General features: G+C 36.3%; 3 protein-coding genes across 8 annotated transcripts; 1 reads left to right on the plus strand and 2 right to left on the minus strand.

Annotated features, from left to right (window-relative positions):
- Positions 1–2,174: 2,174 nt before the first annotated feature.
- Positions 2,175–4,870, minus strand: LOC117910867 (transcription factor bHLH113). Of its 3 annotated transcripts, XM_034825046.1 has the most exons (5): positions 3,989–4,870; positions 3,752–3,880; positions 3,583–3,648; positions 3,357–3,473; positions 2,175–2,956 (listed from the first exon to the last, which is right to left on the minus strand). In XM_034825046.1, the coding sequence occupies exons 1-5, from the start codon at positions 4,274–4,276 to the stop codon at positions 2,804–2,806; spliced, it is 753 nt and encodes a 250-aa protein (XP_034680937.1). In that variant the 5' UTR covers positions 4,277–4,870; the 3' UTR covers positions 2,175–2,803. The 3 variants fall into 3 exon arrangements, with proteins under 3 accessions (XP_034680937.1, XP_034680935.1, XP_034680936.1); XM_034825044.1 differs by having other exon boundaries at positions 3,752–4,870; XM_034825045.1 differs by having other exon boundaries at positions 3,583–3,880; positions 3,989–4,273.
- Positions 4,871–6,183: 1,313 nt separating this feature from the next.
- Positions 6,184–6,925, minus strand: LOC117911740 (LYR motif-containing protein At3g19508). Of its 4 annotated transcripts, none has more exons than XM_034826155.1 (3): positions 6,717–6,925; positions 6,546–6,608; positions 6,184–6,417 (listed from the first exon to the last, which is right to left on the minus strand). In XM_034826155.1, the coding sequence occupies exons 1-2, from the start codon at positions 6,909–6,911 to the stop codon at positions 6,555–6,557; spliced, it is 249 nt and encodes an 82-aa protein (XP_034682046.1). In that variant the 5' UTR covers positions 6,912–6,925; the 3' UTR covers positions 6,184–6,417; positions 6,546–6,554. The 4 variants fall into 4 exon arrangements, with proteins under 4 accessions (XP_034682046.1, XP_034682044.1, XP_034682043.1 ...); XM_034826153.1 differs by having other exon boundaries at positions 6,184–6,423; XM_034826152.1 differs by having other exon boundaries at positions 6,184–6,423; positions 6,535–6,608.
- A 1,157-nt stretch (positions 6,926–8,082) lies between these two features.
- LOC117909509 lies at positions 8,083–9,785 on the plus strand. The gene has a single exon (XM_034823556.1). The coding sequence runs from the start codon at positions 8,132–8,134 to the stop codon at positions 9,710–9,712; it is 1,581 nt and encodes a 526-aa protein (XP_034679447.1). The 5' UTR covers positions 8,083–8,131; the 3' UTR covers positions 9,713–9,785.
- Positions 9,786–14,639: the final 4,854 nt, after the last annotated feature.

Here is a 14,639-nt window from a genome sequence, read left to right on the forward strand (position 1 = left end):
ATTTGGATTTTAATCTAAATTTTTTATTTGAAAGTAACTTACTAATATACAAAAATTTATTTTTAAAAATTATTTTTAATTTTAATAATATAAAAAATATATATATTTATGATGTTACTAATCTGATCAATTAACCATGAACCGATAACTTTTCCTATTGACCGGTTCTCCACCGAACCTCTCCACTTATGTCACATCTTCAAGTATACAAAAGGAGACCATCATGGCAAAAATGTAAATGTATTCAAAGAACCTATATTTGGAAAACAATTTTCATATATTAAAAATTATACATATAATCTCATTTTGGTATTTTTATTATTAAATTTTTTATAAGAAAAAAAAAGTTTAATATGAATTAATGATTTAAAAATTATTAAAAATATATTTTTATTTAATATATTACATTTTTAATATACATTCTAATCAAATAACTCAAAGATAAACATATCAATCGCTTTCTGGTTGTACGTTATAATAAGACTAACTTACAACTCACATGTAGGGCTCTTTTTTTCTTTTTTTTAATAGCATTTGTTGTCACTCACAAGATTGCATGCATTTAATGTGATAAATGGCTATGGTGCTAATAAGAAAAAAAAACATAAATTCAATTCATTTAAGGGCTATGCTCTCGTACAAAAGCGGCCATTTAAAGACAAGGTAATTCAAGCCTACTTATACTAAGTAAATTGGGTGTTGGTCATTTAAAAAAAAAGGATTAAGGATGATTAAAGACGGAGAAAGTAAATAACAAAAAGCAAATATAAACAGAATTGAGAAAAAAAAATGTCGACTCTTTCTATAGTGATTCGATAATCTACGAATACATTCACTCTCCTCGAATGTTTAATTAAGAATTTCACTAAAATTTTAAAACTTGAAACTCAATCTTTCAACAAGTATATTTGGATTCCAATGTTCCAATGGACATTCATTTGTATCTCAGGTTATCTATCTCACTTAAAAAACAACTATCACAAGATGAATAAAAAGTGGGATGAACACTTAAATCTTATTATAGCAAATTAAGCTCACATTACAATGAAAATTGGGATTGATTTGAAAATGCACTTAAAAAAATTGAAAGTTGAAGAGTAAATAGACTTGAAAAAACAATGAATAAGAGAAAATAGTAGGTTAGTAATTGATTTAAGTGAGTCTCTTGTTCATAAATGCTCTTAAATATTTCAATTTATATGTATGCAACCTTAAATCCTCGAAACCATTAAAAAAACTTAATTGATCAAACAACCAATTTGATCGATTCACTAATTGTTATGCATTAAATGTATTAATAGGTGATTGTTAGAGTTTAGGACCTCGACTAATTGAGCAATCAGTTTGACCAATAATTGATCCATTAGAACTTTTGCTTCAACCAATTAAAAACATACCACTAGATGAGAGAGAATAGATAAAGCACACCTCAATGAGTCAAGTCCAAATCGACTCAACCGATTCCTCCCTATCTCAACCCATTGTATTGTAAAGTGCAAATAAAGTTGGAAACCTCTGACAAGACTTGTTTAACTCTAAAAAGCTTTTTAAGTACACTTTGGAAGAATTAGAACTAAAGTTTTATAAAAAAAACTAAGCAATGATCTTCCAATTTGAAGTGTTAATAACTTTAACCTTATTTTTTTATCATTAAAACTTACTAATAATAATAATAATAATAATAATAAAACTCTTAGACTAATACAAAGAAACTATTTAAAAATACTTTCAAAAACAATTCTTCAAAACAATTTTTGAAAATAATTTTTAAAACCAATTCTTTAATATTTTGTAAAATAAAATATTTTCAAAAACTTGAAATATTATCAACATATTTTTAATGTTTTCAAATATTTCTTATAAATAATTTTATTTGTATCTATACAATTATTATTTTTTGAACAAATAAAAAAATTCAACTAAAAACAATTAAAAATGTTTTTAGAAACAAAACAAATTCTCAAAAAAATTATCACACAAAAACAATTCCACATTGGCCCAAAACAACTGTAAAGCATACTTGATTACCTATGCTTCATAACCTTATTTTCCTTATCCATAGCATGATACAAAATCGCCCCAAAACGTGTTCTACTAATTTGGTGAAGTACCCAAATGAAGATAACACATCTAGGTGAAAATAGGTTCTCATTTAAGATTGGATCCAAACAACATTCCACTAAAATCGAATCCAATTAAGACCCACAACAGTGAAACCAATACAATAAATACACATACATAAGGTGCAAAGCCTCCCCATTTCTTATAATCCATCACCATCCTTCCTTATTGGGTCCAACACAGTTTTTTTTCTGAAAAAAGCTAACAAAAATTTCATTTTTCACAAGACCCACCACACCACCAACCCGGCAGGCCCATTTGATACAAGAAGCCAAAAATGGCTTTGAAAAGCAAAGAAGTGCAGAAAAGGAAAGTGAACAATGACACCAGCAACCCTCTTCCCAAAACTGCATTGGGTGTTGGTTAAAAAGTAAAAACTCAAAAGCTAAAAAGCCCCCCCTTCATAAATATTTACACAAAAGTGTAGGCCATGCTCTTCCAAAAACACAGTTTCACTTCACCTAGCCTTTGTGTCCTCAAATCAAAGTGTTGTTTTCTGATCTTTCTACTTGGCACTTTGGGATTTTTTTTTGTTTTTTTTTTTTTTTGGGAATATTTTATGGAACAAAATATGAGCTGTGCAAAGCTTGTGTGGGTAGTCGGTCTAGTGACAAAGGGCCCAGTTGGCAACTTGGCATACATGCATGTACAGTAGAGAGAAGTTTGGCAAGAAAATTCTTTTTCACTTCTTGTATGAGGTGTTGGCCATGGCAGGAGACCAGTAATCAGCACCATTGTTGTTAGCCACGTGTTCTGTGCATTCCACTGGGACCAGACACAGGCCCCTGCTCCTCAGATCTTTGCTCGACTTCTCTTCTCCGTTTTCTCCGCCCTCCTAGTAAAAAGAAAATGGGGAAAAGTACAGTTTGACTGTCACCCATAAAGCCCACTTTCACCATAGTCAAAATCAAGAAAAAATGACAGAATTCATTCTCAAAAGAATGACAAGGGAGCTAATTCATTGTAAATACAGGAAAAATGATCTGTGAAGTGGGTGAATATGGGGAAATGGGTAGAAACCAAACCCAAAAGGCAGACCCATTTGCAATTTCAGAATTACTGTTTCTCAATCTCATGTGTTTCATTTGGATAGTACTTTTGGAATGTTTATTTTTTTTTCCTTGTTTTTAAGAGTGATAAAATTGCATTGACTCGGAGACAGGGTAACAGAGGAAAACACAGTCCAAACAGTAAAATAAAGGAAAGGGGTAATTGATAAAGTTGGTGGTCCTTACAGACATGTGGGCCGATGAAGGCAGGGTTTGCAAGTATGGAGAACACAACACCTGAACCTGGTCCTGCAGAAACCTGATATATCCCATCGCTTCATGAAGAACTGAAGCTGTATCCGTCTGTTCCACATTTCAATTTCCCAGCATTAGTACTTGTTATTCACTTTCTTTCAAGAGAATGTTCATTTTGATTGGCATCTAACCACAGGTTTTTCATGTGAATTTCTACCTTGCCAAAAGGAGAAACTAGCTGCTGCAATGCTGTGATTCTCTCTCCTAGTTTCTCCTTCTTTACCTGGTATTTGAATTTAGCAGAGAACAGAGACGTTGATTGCAGAGAAAGTGGCAAACCCAGAAGAAATATACGACATGCAAAGGGTGTAGTCTGTTTTTCTGACCTTGACATGGCCGCCGGACGTGGGATTCTCCGATTTGGTCTTCTTAGAGTTTCTCTGACCTCCCACCGGAGCTTTGGCGAGGCCGCTCGAGGTTGGCACAGACATATTGCCTGACCCATTTCGTTTTTTCTGCAAACAAAGAGGAAACAAGATCAAACCAGATGCTTTTTCTCTAATCTCCAAAAGAATTGAAGGTAAAACAGAAAATTTTTTGGGCATGCAGCAGTCATTGCAGACATTAGATTTGGAGGCTTTGTTGATGTTGGTGTTATTGGTGGAAGAAGCAGAGGAGGAATCACTGCATGTAACTCCAGATTTCTGAGGAGTTTTGGTGGGTTCAGCAAACCCCACTTCGCTCTGATACCCCCCAAAGCACAGCATTTTAGGAGGCTTCTCGTTAGAAAAAGAAGGAGAATAGGCAAAGCTCTCATCAATATCAAGACCCACAACGTCGTCCGAGAAGAGTAGCTGAGAAAAGCTTCCACCGCTCAGATGGTCTTCACCGAACCCCTCATTATCCGCCATTGGAGGAAACCTACACAAAAACCCCCACCCCTGAAAAAATCCCTGAAAGGAGCCTTTTATCCCGAGAAGATGGAGAGAGTGGAAGGACCCAAACCCAAAAGGGTGTGTTTTAGCCTTTAGGAGTAAACAGCGGACGCTTTCTTTAGAGTCTAAAGAGGGAGAGTGTGGCAGAGCTGAGAGCCCGTTGTTGCAGGCGAGCAGCACTGTTTTCTTCTCTCTTTTTCTTTCTGGGTTATCGGTTTTGTTTTCTCTTTCTCATCTGTCTGCTCATAGGAGAAAGTAGAGAGAGTGTTGAGTTTGTGTGTGATGGTGGTGGTAGTGGCGTTTCAGCCGTTACTTGACACACTGGGCTTTCCAAGGCTTTGGTTTTCGCTGTCTTCAGTCAAACCCACCTCGCCCCGAGAAAACCGTGGTTTCGCCCTCCAACGCGTTTAACCCGGTTTTCTTCTTCCCGGTTTTCACCCCACACGCACCAGTTTTTCCTTCTTAGGCTACTCCCATAGGCCGGCACCTTAGCAGTTTCGGTTTCACATATTGCTTCGAAAATACCTAGGTCCATGACATTAAACTCTTTAATCAACTATATGACAGTCTTAACCCATGACCCATGAACCAGCAGATTCATGCACCATGGACCACTGGACCAACGGACGTTTTGGTCATTCTTTCGCAAAATTGATTGATAGTGGAGTTGCTTTTAGTTGGACCCAGAAGTGACTTCCAAGAGAACCGAACCGGATGTGATGGGTCACCACGCGAGGGTCACGCCCAAAGTTGTGTCTCAGCTTGACTTTAGCCGAATACGGGTTTGCAAGCTGTTGGGTGGGTCCAAGCCACCACCACTAAAGCATCTTTTCATTTTTTTTCATTGTACTCTTATGTGAGTGATGTCATCTATAACTTATCCCTCGTGTACCAAATAATATTATACAATTTGATCTTTAAAACAGCATTCTACCCCTTTCCAATTGGCATTTATCATTTACTATTGGGGTTTTTCTATTATTTTTTATTTTTATTTTTTTTTCTCTAATAAATCTTAAAAAAAATTAATGATTTATTCTAATTTTGTAAATTATATTCATTATTTTTGTCATACTATCATTGTATTTTACTCATAATTTTTTTAATCTAGGTTTTTTCTCATCAATAAAAATATTAAAAACGTAGGACACTAAGAGGTGGTGAAGAGCAGGGGGAGATGACACATGTTTTCCACGTGGCGGATCGGGCACGAGAAAAGACACGTGGGGAAAATCTTTATGTGGTCACCGACACGTCAGTCAATTGTTCGATCTCTGCTCCATTGCATGCTCCGTCTTCCGACACCTCGCCGGTCGTTTGGCGCCGTTGACACGCGTGTCTCTCCTCTTCTTCGCCCTTCGATGCTTTTCTAAATAGGGGTCCCTCTCTCTTAATTCACGAAAATGCCACTGGCCCCAAAAATGTAACCTATGTTAAGGCAATTTTTTCTTCCACAGAAAATTATTATCATAAATAATTGACAAATGAATGGATTTTAAAATAAAAATAATTATAAAGAGTTATATTAATAATAAATGGGATAGAATAAAAAATGAATTTTTAATATTCTGTTTGGTTAAAAAACATTGAAATAAAATGTGAACAAAGAAAATAAATAAATAAAAAATGGGAGAAAAAAACAAATAAATAAAAATATAAAATAAATTAAAAGTTCATAAATTATTTTTATAAATTTTTATAATTTTTTTTTTAACTTTTTTTGGTTATATAAACATTAAATAATTTTAAAATATATAAAATTTTAATTATTTTTAATTATATTTGATTTTTTTTATTATTATTTTTTTGTATTTTACGGTAAAACCAAGAAAAGTTTTTCTTATCAACTTTTTTTTTATTAGTAATTTCTGAAACCAAACATAGTTATCATAAAGATTTATCCTTGGATTTTCCGCTAAATACCCCGTTTGTAGACTGACAATCGAAGAAAAGAGATAAAAAAATAGAACTGTGTCCTTGTCCTCTGATAATGCCGACACATTGAACTCCAATCTAAGCTGATGGTTCCTTCTCAAAAGTCAAGACTATCACCGGAAAAAGCAGGAATGAAAGCCAAAAAAAATACCTCCTTGCAGCATTAGTCACGCGACATGGCACTGATCCTACACAACATGCCGCATTCTGTTAACTACATCATAATCCATTCGCAACCCATTTAATAAAAAATCAGTAGAAGCTCAAGTTTGCCCTCTCTGGGGAATAAAAACAAACACCTGGAACGCACATGAGTATATTAACTGCAGCAGATCTCTTTCAGTTTATCAGCAGCCGCTTGGTCCACCGAATACTGTAACCAGAATAAACTACAAGTGGGTCTCTAGATCAACAAAGAAACATAAATAGCACCAGGGAAAGAGAGAGAGAGGGACTGAGGGAGTGTAGTAGTGTAGGTGACCTTGTTGAGAACCCAAAGAGAGTGGGTGTAAGTTCTATTGAAGAGGTCATTAAGGGTGTTAGGGTCGGCGGCGTCGACTTCTCTGTAGTTGACGAAATTCTCTCTGGCGTACTTGGCGTAGTATGGCCTTGTATCCTTGGGCAGCCGCCTCACCAGCCTCAGAACGGCGCCGTACGCTTTCAAAGCCTTCTTCATTCTCTCCCAAGTTTCAAACTTCCAACGACACACCCGCTCTCTGTTGTTCACTTGTTCTTGGTACATAATGGGCCTTACTTGGGCTGGGTCCAGTTTTGTTTAAAAGAAACCCAAGTAGAGTGGGTTCGAAGCCCATTTGTTAAAACAGATGCTGCAGGTTTTAGTCCACTTGCAACTCTCAAGTCCGGAATGGATGACCCACACGAAAATCAATCGGTTTTCAAATGAGAGGGTCGAAAACCCGATCCAAGAATTGGTATAAAAAAGAGGGTCATGGGTCCGGTCCAATGCCATAAAAGGATTCTCATTAAAAATCAATTGATTTTCAGATGGTACTAAAAAACCCGATCCAAGAATTGGTATAAAAAATAGGATCAGTTCATAAGTCTAGTCCAATCATAAAAGGCTTAACCTATTATTACCGTTAGATAAGATGAGATGTTCAAAACCCGATCCAAGAGTCTTTTTCCATGTAATTAAGAAACTTCAAAGTGTATCTTTCAATTTAATTAATAGAACCTGAAAATGGAGTAAATGTATAGGCAATTTGTGTGGGTGTAATTTAGAAGCACACCAGTAGATAATGTGTGGTGCAACCGTCCACGTATGACAACTAACTGACTAGTATTTTGCTCTTCATAGTCTCACCAACCTTTCCAAGGCACTGTATCAGTACCAGTATGCGGCTCTCTCCTTCGACACGCAGACTGTAATTTGGTGGTGGTGGATCATAAATGATTTATTTTTCAAAATATGGTTTTTGGTGAGACGTCTTTAATATGATATATGTTGATTTTATAAAACCAATGACTCTGTTTGATATGATTTTTATTTTCGCTTTCAATGACATTGAATATGATATTGGAAAAATATTTAAATTCATGTAATTACACGTGTCAACCACATGACCTCAAAAACCCATGAAAGTTCCACGTATGTCTCCCGTTACCCTGAATGGCACAATCCATGTAAACACTTCGCTTTCAGGCTCCCATCCTTCCTAGAATAAAACAAAATTAAATATGAAAGACAAATAAAAAATCTGCATGGCACAACTGTTTCATTTTGAACCGCTAGTTTCATTCATTCTCATGCGTGGCTACTCTTATCTCCGAGTTGGCAAACTTCCCATCACGCATTTTCCCTACATATGCCCCTACACCACCACCCGCATTTTCTCACCCCCCAAACACCATTTTGTTTCTGAATAACCAATCGATATGGATATTTGGTCTTGGATATGCGAGCTGCCTAACTCGGACCAGTGGGTCGAGTCGGAGTCACCTCCCACCTTCCAACTCGTCAGCTCCAAACCAACTAAAGCCGACACAACCCAGTCGATTCAACTCAGAGCTGAACGAACATCCGGGTCTAACTCGGAAGCCTTGGTTACTTTCTCCGTCTACGTGCATGGCTTCCACCCTTCTAATGCAGAGAAGACCCTCTGGGTTTCTGACGCGTGTCCTCTCGCATCTGACAAGCCATTCCTCCCACTGCTTCTTCAATTGGTCCAAGAGATCGTGTCCCGTTCACCCACCGCGCATGATAGCACCTGCCCCCGCTCCCAGCTCCAGAAACTCAGACCCGAACCTGTTGCGTGGGTCCTTGACTCGCACTCGCCCGAGTCGCTCTCCAGTTTCTTCAACCTCGTCTTCCTCACGCGCCTCTTCTGGCTCTGTGTGTGCGATGCGCCCAGTGAAGTCGGCTCTCTCTACTTCGACTCGCTCCTGACTCCCCATATCGAACTGTTCTCCTGCAACCACGCGCATGTGCTGCGAACGTTCCTGGTTTCCATCGGAGTGGACGCTGAGCTGTGTTTTATGCGCTCCGTTGGGTACATGTTAGCAAAATGGTTGATTTTAAGGGAGGTGGGCGTAGGATTACAAATGTTAACCCCAGTGCCGAAGCTGGGATTTTCATACGCAATGGAAGCTCATGGGTTGTGGACTCTGAAGGCCTACGCTCCGGTGATGGCGATGACTCGCACGCGCTTCAAAGGTCAAGAAAAACAGTACTCCGCAATCGAGGCTAAGGAGTCCGTTCTGAGATATGCCCTAGCCCACCAACAGCTCGAGGTCGTGATTCAGTTGGAATATTCCGTTGCCTTCCATGACGGCTTTATTCAAGTTAATACACGTGTCAATAATCTGCGGTTCCACATCGTAAAACTAGGATTTTCTAAAAATGATGACATGGATTACATCGACGAGAGGCATTTCCCGTCGAGGATTAGGGTTTGGATTGGGCCAGAGATTGGGTCAACTTACGTAGCAAGTTTGAGCTTGGGCCGGTCTACAGAAAACATAGAGAAAGAAGTGAAAACGCAGAGAACAGTAAAGGGTAATTTTGGAAAAATGAAAATACCAAGGGTAAAAGCAACAGCGAGGTTGTCGACGAGGACAAGGACGAAGAATTGGAGGTGGGATCAGGACGCGGAAGGGAACGCTGCCATTTTTGAAGCAGTTCTATGCGAAAACAATAGTGGTGTGGAAGTAGCGACGAACAAGCCACCTAATACTATTAGTGAGGGTGACAAATGGGAGAATGGGTTGGGAAAGAGGTACTCTGGAGCGAATAGAATGTTTTCAAAGAGCGGGGGGTTAGTTTTTGCAGGGGATGAGTATGGAGAAGGGGTAGAGTGGAGACTGAGCAAAGAAATGGAAGGGAGCGTGTTGAAATGGAGAATAGGAGGTCAAATTTGGTTAAGTTATTGGCCTAATGAAATCAAGACTTCATACTTTGAAACAAGGTGTGTGGAATGGTGCGACGAGGTGGATTTGCCTTTAATTCCTTGTAAATAGATTTTCAAAGGGATTCATATGTACTCCTACTTATATTAATATAAGACCTAATCAACTACTTTATCTTAATTTAGTGTATGAAAATTATTTGTCACCATTTTGTAATTTTATATTGGGTCGATCCAATCTCAAGGGCTTGACAATGTTGGCCCAAGCCATGCCAATTGTTTGCTCTTAGGTTAGCAAAAGCCAAAAGTCATTGCCAATCAGGTGTTGTTGGGCTTCCACGTGAAATTAAATCTTAATCCCATGCCTAGAGGAGTGCTTTTGAGTAGTTGCGTTATTGCTCGTGCTTAGAGTGCATTATTACAAGCACCTTGAAGGTAAACCATTGTAGGTGGAGGACACTAAAATACTATCATGGAGGAGGGAAATATACTCTTAAGGGCAATGATTACATGCTTCAACCAATGTCAATAAGTTTTTTCTTCATATTTTTATTAGGGTAATGATTACATGCTTCAACCAATCTTATTAAGTTTTTTCTTCATATTTTTATTTTAGTTTCCTACATTTTTTACCTATCAACCATTGATTCACCAAAAGCATGCTTGGCTTCCCATATCATTCGCCCAATCTCCTTCCTAGCAAGCTCACCATATCATTTGCAATTTACTAGACATGTGTCTGTTAGTTTCCGATATGGGATAGATTTTGGTTATATTAAAAAAATGCTATACTAAAGACCCCATCCAACTACATAGCTGCTTTGATAGATAACACGGTAAATACCCAATTTCCTTCCTTGCAAGCCTACCATATCATTTGCAATTTACTAGAGATGTGTTTATTAGTTTCCCATGTGGGATAGGTTTTGGTGATTTAAAAAAAATACTATACTAAGGACCCCATCCAACTACACGGCTACTTTGATAGATAACACGATTATATATATATATATACACATTTATTTTATAATAATTATTGTGGGACCCTGCATTCGTCTAGGCATAAATCTATTTCTTGTCTAGGTATCGAATGGACAAAATACGTCTAACATTGTGATACACTCACCACCATCTAGCATGATCCCGACATGTAGTTTAGAGCGATGCATGTTCTTGCACAAAAGCCATGTAACCTTGTCTGTCTAACCCTATGGTACCAGACAGACACAAAATCAAGTGGGCATTAACAAACATTAACTACAACAAGAATTAAGTGTTTTGATTGATGCAATCGTTACAAGGCTAAAATGCTAGTTTTAAGGCTCATCAAGGCGTGATAGCCATTATGAGTTGACAATCATTGATATTAAAGACAGTAACGCGCAATCAAAGGTACTATTAAGGCAATTGAAAAGACGTTACATTTTAATAAAGATAAATAATTGCTCTTGACCATAAGAAAGGTACATTGTCATTTATCCAAGACATTTATTTTCTTACTCAAGTCTTCTCTTTCTAACTTAAGCTTCGGAAGGGTATGCCCAGACAATCCGTTTGGACATCCTTTTGTGCAGGCAATAGCTCTGTCTACATCTTAGGAGCTAAACGGAATACATTGCGTTAAACTTGTCCGTTGGGATCTAGCTAAACCTTACTGTTGTTGGTCATGGGCCAACAATGGCGTTGTCTCTGGGAAAACGAACATAAAAGTTCACAAAAACATAATGGCTGATACGTTTCCTGCAATTCAATTGGCTAATATCAACGAGAAATTCCAAGCTTGGCAAGAAAAAATGGAAAAGAGGCAAGAAGAGAACGAGCAACGAATGCAATCACTGCTATAGTTGGCAAAACAACTAAAGTAAGAAAACCAAGAGCTGTGTAGCCTTGTTTGTTTGGCCCTAGCTAAAGCAAGAAAACCAAGAGCTATGGGCTCCAATGACTATGGGGCATCATTCGAAAAGTCTCCACACCCCTACTAGCCAACAAACAACTTGGAAACGAGATCAAAGCCAAATAGAGAGAGCTTCTCATTATTACGTTGAGTTGTCCCTACAAGCAGACAAGGAACTGTCTAGAAGTAGTTCCTATACTTTGTTAGAACCCTTGCAATAAGCAACTGATAGAACGCAAGCAAAAGAGGTTGTAAGTTTAGTCAGAGAGAAACGAAAGAAGAGTCACGAATGGGGCTTGTGGCTCTCTAACGCCCTGAAAGTTCATCTTGGACCTCAAGACAAAGCAACACTAGGACCATCGCACATGTTAAAGGCCTTGAAAGCACTATTCGTCCACCCCAAGGTGCTAGACAAACACAAAGCCAAAAGGCAACTCCAAACAAAAAAGACTAAACAACATATGCCACAAAGCCAAATGGACACAATGACAAAAGGCAACTTTAAACGGCAAATGTTAAACAACATATGCCACAAAGCCAAATGGACACAATGCCAAAAGGCAACTCCAAACGGCAAAGGCTAAACAACGTATGCCACAAAGCCAAATAGACACAATGCCAAATGGCAACTCCAAATGGCAAAGCCTAAATGACATATGCCACAAAACCAAACGGACACAAAGCTAAAAGGCAACTATAAACAACAAAACTTGAACAACATAAGCCACAAAGCACACAAAGCCAAAAGACAACTCCTAAAGATAAAACCTAGTAAGCCAAATGGCAACTCTAAATGGAAAAGCCTAAATGGCATGAGCCCCTATCCCATCACTTAAACACAATGCCAAAATGGCGTAAACAAGAAAAAAAAACTCGAAACTTAACCTGGCAGAACAAAATAGAAATTTTTTCCAACATAAGTCAATAGTAAATTCTCTCTAGCCACCCATCTAGTTTCTAGAGAGATCCAAATGAGAGAATTGGAGGGCATTGTGGGATCCCATATCCATCTAGGCATAAATCCATTTCTCGTATAGGTATCAAATGGACAAAGGACGTCTAGCATTGTGATATGTTCACCGTCGTCTAGTATGATCCCGACACGCAATCTAGAGGGATGCATGTTCTGTACAAGAGCCATGTAGTCTTGTTTGTCTGACCTTATGGTACCAAATGGACACAAAACCAATCGGCCATTGCATACGCCGTCTAACAAGCATTAACTACAACAAAAATCAAGTGTCTTGATTGATGCAATTGTTACAAGGCTAAAACGCTAGTTTTTAAGGCTCATCAAAGCATGATAGCCATTATGAGTCGACAATCATTAACATTAAAGATGGTAATGCGCAATCAAAGGCATCATTAAGGCACTTAAGAAGATGTTACATTTGAGTAAAGATAACTAGTCATTCTTGACCATAAGAAAGGTACATTGTCATTTCTCCAAGACATTTCTTTTCTTACTCAAACCTTCTCTTTGACTTAAGCTTTGGAGGGGCGTGCCCAAACAATCTGTCTGGACATCCTTTTGTGTAGGAAATAGTTTCGTCTACATCTTAAAAGGTAGATGAAATGCATTGTGTTAACTTTGTCCATTGGAATCTAGCCGAACTTTACTGTTGTTGGTCGTGCGCCAACAATTATTAATGATAAATATGAAAATAATATAAATTAATTAATATAATAATTTTTAAAATAACAAAATTCATAAATATATAATTAAATTAAATATTATAATTTTATTTTCACTTTCATATTTAAATATTATACCTATTTTATTTAATAAAATTTAATATATTAATATATTTATTTTTATTTTTATCATTTAATTTGATATATCAAATATAAAAAATAAAATATTATATATATATACACATAAATTTCTTATAATTATTTTAAACTTCAATAAAATATAAATTATATATATTTATGATATCATCAATTTAACCATCAGTCCAATCAATAAATTCAAAAATTGTGAACCAGTTACTTTTTCAATTCATTATTCGTTTCAATTCTAAAAACATTGTTTTTGTTTACCCATTTAGTACAGTAACATTGGTTCAACAATAATTTTCTACAATTATTTTCTAATAATCATGGAGTACATCTAAGACCATGAAAATTTTCACAACACTAGTCAGACCTAACACATTTAAAATAGACCTCTTTAATGAGTCTTATTTTAAGATATGATAAAAAAGTTGTCTCTAGCATTGATACGTATAAAATATAACATATTTTGACTCAACTAAAACCTAATGAAACTTCTAAAAATTGTGTTGGCTAGGAAAGAGGAAACAAATGAGTTCACCATGCAATCTTGAGTACATTATCAAACAAGTTATTTAATGTTTACTATTCTATGAAAATTGTGAAAGATATTTAAGAAATTTTGAATAAAAAAAAAAAAATCTTAGAGTATGTGAAAACCTAAACTAGAAATTTCTAGATGACTGAGAATAGAGACATTTCATCTCAAATCCATGCATACCATGCCTTAGCTAATGACCTACAAAATGAGCATATTAAACTACAACCTTTTGTTGTTGAGTATCTCAAGTATGAAGTACAAAAAGGAGCTAATGTCCCTCAAAGACTGATTAATATCATATTTTTCACATAAAATAGGTACAATGATTATATCTTAAGCTTGATTTGTGCATTAAAAACGTTTTAAATAGGTAATTATATTTCACCTTATGATGCCTAGTTTTATCATATTTTCCTTTCGTTTTTTTTTTATTTTTTTATTTTTTATTTTTTATTTTTTATTTTTTATGATTACAACCATAATTAATAAATAGTGATGACCTTGAGGACCTTGATTAGTGGAACCCTCATTCAAATATGAGCTTGAGGATAATGGATGTAAACTGATTACACCAAACCACTATAAAAACTAGTCTTTGCGTTTCTCTCTTCTCTAACTCTATTTATTTGAAATTATTCTTACATTGATTTTGATCATATTATTGTTTATATTATCGCCCACATTCTTAATTGTTAAATTTGTAAAAAGTAGTCATGACCCTATTCACACCCTCAAGTAATTACCTTAAGCTAATATAGATAGAATCCTAATAATTATCATAAATATTTTAATACAACAATTATGTATACAATTAAGATTTTTTATAAG

The sequence above is a fragment of the Vitis riparia genome, chromosome 3 (assembly GCF_004353265.1).
Source record: "Vitis riparia cultivar Riparia Gloire de Montpellier isolate 1030 chromosome 3, EGFV_Vit.rip_1.0, whole genome shotgun sequence".
Classification (NCBI taxonomy): Eukaryota; Viridiplantae; Streptophyta; class Magnoliopsida; order Vitales; family Vitaceae; genus Vitis; species Vitis riparia.